The following is a 12,501-nucleotide window of genomic DNA, read 5'->3' as shown; positions in this document are numbered from 1 at the left end:
GTAAAAAATAATTGTAAAGGGTAGATTAGAAGATCAATTAATGAACAGTTCTGCGATTGGATGTGGAAACGTGGATGTGATAACGGAAAAAAATTGGGCGAAGTTTGCCGGGTCAGCTAGTTATAATATAAAATCATCATCAGGCACAGTTTTCGGTTAATATGTTTAGCAATTTCGAAAATAACCTCTTATTTCATCACATAAAATATATATTCGATACGTAAAACTAAATTATAATTCATGATTGTTATTTTAAAAGCATGTTTATTCCACCTGAAAATCCATAATTATTTTCGCCTCCCAATGAAAGCACACGAAGCTTAATGCCGTCTACGCGAATATACTCTTCAAAATCAGAATCCAAATTGGATTACGAATCCAATAAAACAAAAGCCAATGAAACAAAATAAAACAAAAGCAAAAGCATCAGGTTTTGCATTTCCATAGTCTTTATTTTTAGATTTACAAAACAATACTCGAAACTTGACAGTTCAGTATAGTTGTATTGGTGAACCCGAGTGCGAACCCGTGAAACATCTAAGTGTGAACCCAACAGCTTTCGGGTTGAACCTAGTGCGAAACTAGATTGAAACTGAGTGAATGAAAAAAAAAACGTTTTGACAGCAGTTAACAGCAAAAAAAACGTTTCAGGGATTATTCTACTAAACAGTTATTTCTAAATTATCACAGCATTATAGAATAATAACTAAACTGACCAGACGTCCCGCATTTCAACAAAATGTCCCGCGTAAGATTCCGTCCCGCGAAACGTCCCGCATTTGACAAAAGAAACGAAAATGTTCCGCGATATCAATATATTTCAATATCACAATTTGATCATGTTGAACTTCTTAAATGGATAAACCTCAAATAAAAACTTTTATTTGGCAGACTGTTCAAGAGCGCTTTTAATGCATCCAAAGATTAATACGTTGAGCTGGTTTCATCGCACCGACATTGGGCTTTTTGTTTAATGAGTGTCAACTGGAAGCGACAGCAACAAAATTGGAAATTTTTTTTATAAAAGTCTCCTATTGATCCGCAGGGACCAACGTGAGTCAGACGAAAAGTTCATCTTTGGTCCCCTAGCTCGGTCAGGGCTTAATGTTAAGCCGGAAGAACTAGTGTATACTCGACAGGAAGAGACAGGGTTGTTTGATGAAGTATCGTAAATGAAGCGCTGGGCGGTCTTACGGAAGTTGGCCGGAACCTGAACCATGGCCGATGAAAAGATGTATATCGGCGTGTTATTTTACCTTTTCGTAGCTTTGGTGGTCGTCTGTCTCTCTATTTTGGCCATTCGCCCAAAAGTTTTCTATCGGACACAGCTAGGAAATGTTGGGAAGTTTGGTGGTCTTCGCGACAATGTTTATCTCCAGTGGCATAATGGGCTAATCCCAGATTCGGCATAAAGACCACATCACCTTCCCAACTCCGGCAAGCACTTCGTACTAGATATCTCCCCGTTCACCATATGACTCGAAAGAAGAGCGGTTTGGACATTCGCTTCACGTCTGTCAGAGAAGGACCTTCTCCGAGAACTTGATGTGAATGATATATTCGACATCATCGCTTACCTGGGGAACGTAATGTACCCGGTCCCCTGCCATTCGTTGAATTCTAGCATCAAGTACGTCTCGTCTTTCATTATGAGTACGAAAAGAAGTTTTTCACTTCTTTCGCCGGAAAGAAGTTTTTTGCCAGCACCTCAAGCTACTCCTTCTGGGTGATTGCCTGTTGCTTAGATACGACCAGTCTCGTCTGCCGCTTCTGCATAAAAATGTCCATTTTGGCCAGATTCTTCTCCACCGTTTGGCCGGTTGCTTCGATCTCCCGGCTTAAGGAGCGGCAAAGAGATGATATTGTAAATACCAGATCGGCTATATCTGGCGGACACAAAGTGCCTCAGGGTGTCCAACTTCTTCGCTGTAGGGTGGAGCTTGCAGTATGAAAAAATCATCAAGTTGCTTGACAGTGCTGCTGCTGCGAATCAACATCCTTGAATCATTTTGCTGTAGACTTAATGAACGTGAGATTTAAAGAAAATTTGTTCCTATAAATTATCTTTCATCCCCATCCGAAATTAGTCAATTTTTTTGAATGCATACGTTAACATTAAAATCGATGAAAAATGAATTGGAATTTGCGAGCATTCCATTCGGCAATTTGAAGAAAATTGTAGAATTTGAATCGTGCTTGCCAGGTGTAAATGCTTTGATTGAGTGTGTGATTTCCGGGCTTAAACAAAATCTAAATTACAGAAAAATCAAAACTGAGTGCTGATACTCAGAAAGAAATAATACTGATCAGTTTAGACTCGCTAAACTATGGTTTATGCTCACATAACGTATATACATAACGTTTTGTTTTTTGTGTTCCGCGTTAGACCTCTGACCATCTGGCCACTTTAGTCTAGGTCCGAACATGTTGATAATCCTTTCCTGCCAGTTTTTCGATTCAAACCTAGTGGGAAAGTCGCTCAATGAACATCGCGAAATAGACGCTAGTAAATTAAGTAATATGCGTCTCACACTTGCCTATCTGTTTCCCAAAGTTCATGTTAGTTTTATGAAATATTTCGCGCTAGTAGAAAGACGGCAGCTATGTTTAAATCATCTACCAGAACGCCGATTGAGAATGAATCCGCTTTTGCTGCATAGAAACTACGAATGTATACAAACGATGTGTGCCCAACACATGCTCTGCATGTATGTGTAGCAAGAGCCCTATTGCCAGGCTAATACGCAAAGCATTGTCGTGACAATAAACTGCGTGTGTCCAATCAAAAAATTAAGTCCAGTCGAATTCGGTCCCGGGTGGATATATTCGGTTGAATTGAAGAAGCAAGGATTACCGCATATACAAACTTTTTTATTTTGGTTAGTCCAGTCCTCCGGTGGCGGTTAGCGTCACACATTATCGTGCCAGGGGATCGGGTTCGATTTCAGAATTTATTTTATTTTATTTTATTGTATCAATAAATCATGTAACTTGAGACATCGCCTCTTTTAATGTTACAGTTTGTTCTACGTTATAGAATATGTGAACACTTCTAATTCATTTCTTTAATTACTACGTATTCGTTTCTTAAATTGCAACGAGCTAAATAATGCTGTTTAGGTGAAGAAGTAAATCCCGCTTGAAATTTTGCTTAGATGATTTGGTATTTGGATTATTTGGTAACTGATTCCAAAAAGCTATGCCTCTAGAGAACAGCGATTTATTATAATAGTACGACGTATGATATGAAATCAAAAAGTGGTTTAATCTTGTATTACGAAAATGAATCAACTTAGGAAAAAGATAATTGGGCACTTTTGTTGTTATTAAGCGAAACAAAATAAAACATATTTTGTACTTATAAAACTGGGAGAATGGACATCCCAAGCATTGCTTTTGTAAATGCGAGACTCTTCCCAGTCTTGGAATGTTGAAAACATACCTTATGCAACAGTTTAAGGCTACTTTAAGTTTGTTGGTTGAATGTTGAGCGGCATTGGTGTATACAAAATCACCATACATAAAATGAGGAAAAACTAGTGTTTTGAATAATTTGAGTTTAACTTTTACTGCTAAATGTTTAGTAACTAAATGTAACTGTTTGAGCACACCAAAAATTTTACCTTGAGAATTATTATGTGATTCCCAACTGCAATTAGACGTAAAAATAACGCCAAGATTGTTAAATTTGTTGACAAATAAGATCGGTTCATTATTGATAGCTAGTGTAGGTAAGGCAGGTGGTGTTCTCAACCTTGTTATGAACATCGCTTTAGTATTAGATGATTAATGGGCAAAAGGTTTTTCTGAGACCAGCAATAAATTCGATGCAGATCTTCATTGATCTTTATAGAGATATCGACCATACTTAACTTATCAATACTGCATAAATAAATTTGAACATCATCAGCATATAGATGTATACTACAATATTTCAACACCACGGTAAATCAGAGAGAAAATAAAAGTGGTCCCAGAAACCGAAGGAAATTGGCTTGAGGGAAGACAATACTTCATTGTAGAAAACTGCTTGAGATCTATCACAAAGAAACGACTTAATCAGATATGTGGCAGACCGAGAGAAACCAAACTAATATGAAAGCTTTCTTAAGAGTTTAGCGTGGGAAACACGATCGAATGCTTTGGCGAAATTTGGCAGAATTACTCGAATGAATTGCTATTTTGCATTCTGTGGTCCTTTCGACAATCCAATTGAGTTGTGCAAATGTGCAACGTTGCCACGCAATTCGACTTAGACAACATTGAGCACCGTGTTCCATTTCCGCGAAGCAAAAATATAGGAGGTTGTGTCCGACCGCATTGTTGACATAGAACTACGCTAAAGTGACCAGATGGTCAGAGGTCTAACGCGGGACACAAAAAAAAAAACAAATCGTTATGTATATACGTTATGTGAACATAAATCATAGTTTAGCGAGTCTCATTTATTCGTGAAACTCTTAACATGTGTCCTTGCAATTAAACCTGATCTGTGTTATTTCTTCCTAAGTATCGGAACTCAGTTGTGATTTTTCGGTGGTTTAGATTTTGCTCATGCCTGAAAATCACTCGCTCAGTCAGACTATTTAAGCCTGGAAAGCACGATTCAAATTCTATAATTTTCTTCAAATTACCAAATTGGAAGCTCGAAAATTCCAATCCATTTTTCATCGATTTTAGTGCTAACGTATGCATTAAAAAATCAACTAATTTCGGATGGCTATTAAAAAAACTACAAAATATAATTTAATGGAACAAATTTTGCTGAAATCTTACGTTTATTAAGCCTATAATAAAATGGATTTAAGGCTGTTGACGCAGCCTTGCACTGTCAAGCAACTTGATGATTTTTTCATACTGCCAGCTCCACTCTACAGCGAAGGAGTTGAACATCCTGAGGCATTTTGTGTCCGCCAGATATAGCCGATCTGGTATTTACAACATCCTCTCCCTGCCACTTCTTAAGCCGGGAGATCGAAGAAACTGACCAAACGGTGAAGGAGAATCTGGCCAAAATGGACATTTTTATGTGGAAAGGTCAGACCTTTCCGGCGAAAGAATTGAAAAACTTCTCTTCGTGCTCATAATGAAAGACGATACGTACTTGATGCTAGAATTCAACGAATGACAGGGGACCGGGTACTTTACGTTCCCCAGGTAAGCGATGACGTTGAATATATCATCCACATCAAGTTCTCGAAGAAGGTCCTTCTCTGACAGATGTCAAAGTCGGTCTTCTTTCGAGTCACATGGTGAACGGGGAGACCTGTTTTGGTGCGGTTGCTTTTTATGCGATTTTTCATTTGTGTGACTGTTCAGGTGCGATTAGTTTGTGTGATTCAAGACCCAATGTCATAATGAAATCGCACAAACGAGAAATCACCCAAAAAGGGACCGCACAAAAACAGGTTTGGCTGTATATTGATATCGCGGACATTTTCGCTTCTTTTGCCAAATGCGGGACGTTTCGCGGGACGCAATCTTACGCGGGACATTTTGTTGAAATGCGGGACTGTCCCGCGTAACGCGGGACGTCTGGTCAGTTTAACCTAGACTAAAGTCACAAAGGCTCGAGCTCACGTTCGAATGCTTCCTTGTATTTTCCATAAATTAGCTAATTGGTGGATTTTTCCGTTTCCGATCAATTTTCTTACAAACATATTTCACTCTCCGCAGAGCATTCAGATACCCGGAAACCATAACTGGGGGTTTGTTGATCTTTCTTGCTGAATGTGTCCTTAATTTCAATACAATCGACTGCCTTTTTGGCAGAATTAACCACAGATTAAGGATATCTGCACACGAATGTTCATTATAGTCAACTTTTTCATGAGACCTACATTCTGGGGCAAAAAGCACAAAGCCTACATGGGAACATATTCATCTAATCCGGCTATACAATCGCAATGTGCAGTTTGCACTGTTCCTGTGCAACTTTTTGAAAAATCAATATGTTTCCATTGATATGGATCATAGCCACAACAGAAACTTCGAATTTTCTCCGTGTATATGGGTTTGGCGCTAAAAGTAAATATTTCTATGTGAAGACACATATGTTCGCATGTTTTTATAGTAGAGTAGCGCGTAATTTTTGTAACTATTTCGCTAAAATAATTATTTAAGCAAAGTAAATAATTTTTGTAACTATTTCGCTAAAATAATTATTTAAGCAAAGCAATCCCGTATAAATCATATGCAGTGATCTCTTTTGTCTGCCCAACAGATTACTAATACATACGCACGCTGCAAGCGCTCTATAGTGAAGTCTGTGTCGGCTTTGCTCATGATCAGGGTTGCCAATAATATTTTTCAAAAAACTGGAAGATTGCTCTCAAAAAAACTGGATCCCGTTTTATTTTAAAAAGATCGGTTTTGATTTATCTGAAATGATTTTTTTACCCGTTTCAATGCTTGAGAAATAGAACTTCCTTCGGAGCTTCGTGTAAAGTTATGTTCGAGTGGTGGGAAAAGTCATTTTGATCTGTTCGAAGGACATAACCAATTAATGGTTGATTTCATCATTTTATGAACTACAAATAAATACTATGTAGTTCATAAAATCAACCATTACCATTGTCATTACCTGATCTTATCCCTCGAGCGAACCAAAATGACTTTTCCTACCACTCGCATGTGCATTTTATGTATGTATTTCTCATTTTATTACGAACTATGCGTCAAATAAGAAAGAACCAAAATGACTTTTCCTACCACTCGCATGTGCATTTTATGTATGTATTTCTCATTTTATTACGAACTATGCGTCAAATAAGAAAGAACCAAAATGACTTTTCCTACCACTCGCATGTGCATTTTATGTATGTATTTCTCATTTTATTACGAACTATGCGTCAAATAAGAAAGCTCAGACCATGCGTACTATTAATGCTTTTAGAACTGAAAATCCTTTGAGTGACCATGAGCACCTAATATCCCATTGATGTAAACGGAAGCAAGGTTGCTTGGGTTTTATAATCAAATCAATGAAAGTCAATGTAGAACATTGACTCTTTGATTTTCTAAATTTTAGATTTGATTTGGAAGAACTAGAACATCTGATATTCATATAAATTCAAAGACAGTGTAGCTTGTTACTGCTTGGGTAGACACTACACGCACTGCGCGCTAACCGAATTGAATTCTGAAGTGTAAGCAAAAGCAAAATAACACTGTAAGAAAAGAAAGATCTATCCAAGATCTATCAAGGTGTAGAATTGATCGAACGATAAATGTCACAAAACAAAATTGTCGAAGGGATAGGATAAGGGAGGGATAATATCGATACATTTATTTTACATAAAATGGATAAAACTGAAGCACATATATGAATAAAACTAGAAAAAACTGGATAATATTTGAACAAACTGGAAGATTTTGGGATTTAACTGTTTGACTGGATCGAGAGAAAAAAAACTGGAAGATTCCAGTTTAAACTGGAACATTGGCAACGCTGCTCATGATAGCGCATCGCAAGGTAGCTTATTCTTCCTCACGTCGGTTTTGTTGATTGTGTCGTAGGAATCGCAGTCGTTCGTGTGTGTAAACGATTAATTTCAGATTATTGTTTTTTTGTTCGAATCACAATTTATCGTCACCTTCCTTAATTCAAACAACGCATTGAATCTACGCACGTACTCTCCTCTCCAGCTGATGTTTTACATGCATTGATGACAAAAGCGCGATTGTCATTTCTTAATTCGAGCAAGTGCGATTTGAAGTATTTCAATAATTCATGGTGCTCATTCAAAAAGGCTTCCAGTTCGCCGGCGGCAATACGCCTGGCTTCAGACGAATTGAGGTTACATGCGCATACATGGATGATAGTTTGACGAAACGTACGTAGCGCCATCTATCATTTAACAACGTAAATAAGATCGATAAGAACATTGGTATGGAATATGAAAGAAAAGACCATATATTTAGTGTTTCTTCGTCACCGCATTTATTTTCGTTTTCACGTGGTAACATACTGAACAAAGTAACGACAAAAAAGTCTACTAACATAGTCTTTGTGCAGATGATTGGACCAATTCATGATACAGTGGTAGCTTTGCCTCGAAAGCTATCGTATTTATGTTCGCTTCCGTACTATCGATACAAGTAAAAGCTAATGTATGCAAAGTTTGTAAATAATTTGTCACAGGTTTTTTTCGTTTCAGCCACGATTCTTTAGAGATCCGATTCCACCCCGCTGTCCAGAAAATCTCGCAGTAAATTTCCCGCCTTCAGTGGAAACACCCGCACGAACGCGTTCAGGTACATGAGATACTTCGGAATGGACACCTCGGCCAAACCTCTCCGCTGGGCATCGATGATGGCAGCTGCGGCCTCCTCCGGTTTAACCAACCGCATCACATTGGGAAACCGCATGCGTGGCTTCTTACACAGCCCGGTGTCGACCATGTACGGATACACGCTGGTCAGTTTGATGTTTGGTTTACGGGGATCCTGTCGGAGTTCTTCATACGTTGCTTCCATAATTCCTCGAACGGCCCACTTGCTGCCGCAGTATGGTACGAGATTGTTGAGACCAATCAGACCTGCCACTGATGATAGTGCCACAATAGCGCCTCGATTCTTCTGAATCATATCCGGGAGATATGTTTGAAGTATCTGCAAGAGAGAATCGCTCGGTGTTAGTGGTTAAATTAGGCAGGCAACCTCATGGCAACGCTTACCCAGAAATGAGCTAGAACGTTGATTTCGAAAGTCTTCCTAATCTCAGCCTCGGTCTGTTGCGGAAGCGAATGCGTTGGCATGATTCCTGCGTTGTTTATCAGAATCGTGACGATGCCGACCTGTTCCTTGATGGTTTTTGCTGTGGCAATAATCTGTTCCCGATTCGTAACATCACAGCTGCAGAAAAACAAGGTAGTTGATAATTAGTGTTGTCAACCCAATAGAACCGCCAAATACTTACACATATCCAAAAGCGTTCCCCTGTTGCTGCTTAATGCTGGCCACCGTTTCGTTGTTCATCTTGTCGTTGATGTCCAAACAGATCACTGTTGCTCCTAGCTGAGCGTATTGCTGGGCCAGACAGCGACCGATTCCGTGACCGGCGCCGGTTACCAGCACGATGTCCTTGCCGACATCTTCCGGTTTGGGAGGGACCGCCAGCAGGTAGAATGATTCCAGCGTGTAGTAGATCCATCGCGTTAGCATCACCAGGATGTCAACGATCAGGATGATCAGGTTGTAGATTTTGGTGCCCGCATTTTGCCTGCAAGAAGGCATTTAGGGTTGTTATAAATATTTCAAATTATTGGGTGCGATGGAATTTTCGGTGTTCATAGGAACGAACTACGGGAAATCCATAGGAAGGTCTACTAACTGACGCTCAGTGTTTTCATATGGTCATCAATATGTTGATATAATATTATGGACAATTGTTAAACGGAAAGTAATGAAGAGAAGACTCATTATTTATTGCATTTATCCCAAAATGTCTCGCGGCGAGTAACCAGCAGTGGTTGAGGGAATACATAACCAAGCTCATCACATACCATAACCTCCTCTTGTCTGGTCTCGAATGCGGACATAGCAGTCACGCTTACCACTACAACACCGGTATTGGCAGCTGACTAATGCATAATCATTCACCTCATTGTTCTTATTTGTTTCGATGCGAACGTTTCAATTAAACATCCATTTCAATATGAACTACCCGAATGAATGAATGTTTCTTCGCTTCATGTAAGGCGTCGTGCACAAATTACGTAACGCTAAAAATGCCATTTTTTGACCCCCTCCCCTCATATGTAACAAAAAGTAACACAAGACAAACCCCACTCTCCCTTATGTTAAGTAACGCTAATATTCACACAAAGTGAAAGTCGTTCGTTCAACATAGAAAAATTAGATGTCTGCCCAGGTCGGAATCAAATTTTCTTACGGATGTTTCTTATATGCTAGTGACATCAGAGGAACTTTCGACAAATTCATAGCATTTTGAACAAACAGCAGAAGGAAAATTAATGCTAACATTGGATTGGGATTGGGTTGGGATTGGTACATTCAACCCATTCGGCGTTAAGCTAAGAGCAACATGGACTCATATAAATTGATATTGATTTACACTACTCCTTGGTTCAATGCAGTGTTACAATGTTACATTTCACTACTTGCAAAAGGCTCTGGGATGTCCTCAAGTGACGAGTAAAAAGTCGGCTTAACACTTTCGATGCCCCGTCACCCAGATATGGGTGACACATTCCTCGCTCGAATTGAGTAGGATTTTTAGAAGGTATTTGATAGAATAGGCACCTAAATATAACTATAGGATATGAAGAAAAATAATAAAATCATAACCATAATATTATACTGTTTATACTATACTTTTTATTAATTTATAGTACGGGTGGTTTGTACTGCAGTTTTTTTGCAAAACCCCTATAAAATGCATCGTAATCAAATGACTTACCACAGTGAATCCTGTTTTCTTACCCACTTATCCACGCTATAGAGGTGATCTCTTTAAGAACATACCATATTAACATTTCTCCGATCTTCCAAGTAATTGTAAAGACGTGGTCATTTTGAAATCGAATCAACGGAATTTGTATAATGTTCTGCTCTTATTTTTTAAGGAACTTTAACCCAAAGATCACTCTTCCCTGGGAACTTGCATAATGAGAATGGATTATTATTCCTAAGCGTTATGTAGTTTATCCTTTATGAGATCTCGCTGTATCAGATCTACAATGGAGAGTAACTACAAATTGTACAGTTTACCCATCTTCAAGTTCAAGCTCGAGTCTTTCTAAGAACATTGTTGAGCCCAATGATCCATTGTGTTCATCTAGGAAAGGAATAAAGAAAACGATGTACGCAAACTAGATTCCAGTCAAAGACACTTATGTTCCTTCGACGTTTTAACGAAATATTATTTGCGATAATTATATAAGTACACTAGCTGACAGCTCACATGTTTTTACTAAGCGCACCTTTATAGGTCCAATCGCAGAACTGTTCATTGATCGATTTTCTACTCTACCCTTTAAAATTTTACAACTATAAAATTCCTAGTACTTCTAACAAAACTCGTCATTATAATATCAGATTATTTTCAGACACAATTCTTGTTCAAGATTTCTCAACCACTTGCAAATAACATGTTTATCCGTTACATGGAATAAATGTTCGATACAGAAAAGATGATAGAATAATGACAGCCCTAAATCGGACAATTCCTTACTCGAGTTTTGCTCTTATCAACACATTCGGTGATCCATTTTTATTTATATAGATACAAGAAGATATAGGAGTGCGTTTTATCACATTAAAAAAATTCAATTGTCATGTTTGGTAGAAATATGTGTATTATTTTTACGGGACCCCTTCTCCATTTCAGAGAAGGGAGGGGTGTCATACCATCATACCATCATTTATCATATTCAAAAACCTTCAAATGCCGAATTTGGCTCCATTTGATTGATTAGTTTTCGAGGTGTGCAGAAATTTGTGCTTCATTTGTATGGTAGCCTCCCTTTAGAGAGAAGGGAGGAGCGTCGAACCACCATAGAAACGTTTCTCGATCCCTAAAACCTCTATATGCTAAGTTTAATTCCATTAGTTCTCGAGTTTTCCAGCACCCTCCCCTCCTCCTCTTTAGAAAGGAGAAAGGAGTGTTAAACCATCATAAAAACATTTATTGCTCCCTAAAACCTCCATATGCCAAAGTTGGTTCCATTTGCTCGATAGTTCTCGAGTTATGCAGAAATTTATGTTTCATTTCTATGGCAGCCCCCTCTCCTTCAGAGAGAGGGGAGGAGTGTCTATCTACCATAGGAACGTTTCGTGCCCCCTAGAACCTTCACATGTTGAATTCGGCTCCATTTGCTTGATTAGTTTTCGAGTTATGCAGAAATTTGTGTTCCATTTGTATGGCAGCTCCCCCTTAAAGAGGGAGGTGGAGTGTCTAACCACCGTAAAAACATTGATTGCACCCTAAAACTTCTACATGCCAAATTTGGATTCATTTGCTTGATTAATTCTCGAGTAATGCAGAAATTTGTGTTTCATCCGTAAGGCAGACCAACCAACCCCCAGTCCCCCCTCATAGAGGGAGGAGAAGTGTTGATTCACCATATAAACGTTTCGTGCTCCCTAAAACCTCCATATGCCTATTTTGGTTTTATTTGCTTGATTAATTCTCGAGTTATACAGAAATTTGTGTTTAATATGTATGGCAGCCTCTCCCTCCCCCACCTTAAAGAGGTGGTTGGGGTGGTGCTCCCGTGGCCGAGTGGTTAGCGTCATAACTAACATGCCGGGTGTTCGGGTTCGATTCCCGTTCTGGTCGGGGGAATTTTTCGTCAAAGAAATTTCCTCCGACTTGCACTGTGATCACGCGTATTCTAGAGCTTGCCACTCAGAATGCATTCAAGGCGTGTTATTTGGCATAGAAATCTCAACTAAGTACTAATAAAAATGACGCAAGTAATACTACGTTGAGACGGCGAAGTTCCTCTAGGAACGTTAGTGCCATTGAAGAAGAAG

General features: G+C 38.9%; 1 protein-coding gene across 4 annotated transcripts in view; it reads right to left on the bottom strand.

Annotated features, from left to right (window-relative positions):
• Positions 1–7,918: 7,918 nt before the first annotated feature.
• LOC129772814 (short-chain dehydrogenase/reductase family 16C member 6) overlaps positions 7,919–12,501 on the bottom strand; it is a 73,728-nt gene continuing 69,145 nt past the window's right edge. For 3 of the 4 annotated variants that reach the window (XM_055776303.1, XM_055776313.1, XM_055776322.1), the window contains 3 exons: positions 8,921–9,223; positions 8,679–8,856; positions 7,919–8,613 (listed from right to left, as the gene is read on the bottom strand). In XM_055776303.1, coding sequence (XP_055632278.1) covers positions 8,170–8,613; positions 8,679–8,856; positions 8,921–9,223 — 925 coding nt within the window. In that variant the 3' untranslated portion in view covers positions 7,919–8,169. Of the gene's footprint in view, positions 8,614–8,678; positions 8,857–8,920; positions 9,224–12,501 lie in introns of those variants that run through there. The other variant, XR_008742645.1, reaches the window with a different exon arrangement.

The sequence above is a fragment of the Toxorhynchites rutilus genome, chromosome 1, assembly GCF_029784135.1.
Source record: "Toxorhynchites rutilus septentrionalis strain SRP chromosome 1, ASM2978413v1, whole genome shotgun sequence".
Classification (NCBI taxonomy): domain Eukaryota; kingdom Metazoa; phylum Arthropoda; class Insecta; order Diptera; family Culicidae; genus Toxorhynchites; species Toxorhynchites rutilus.
The sequence above is the reverse complement of the archived record's forward strand: the minus strand, read 5'-3'. Positions and strand labels throughout refer to the sequence as shown.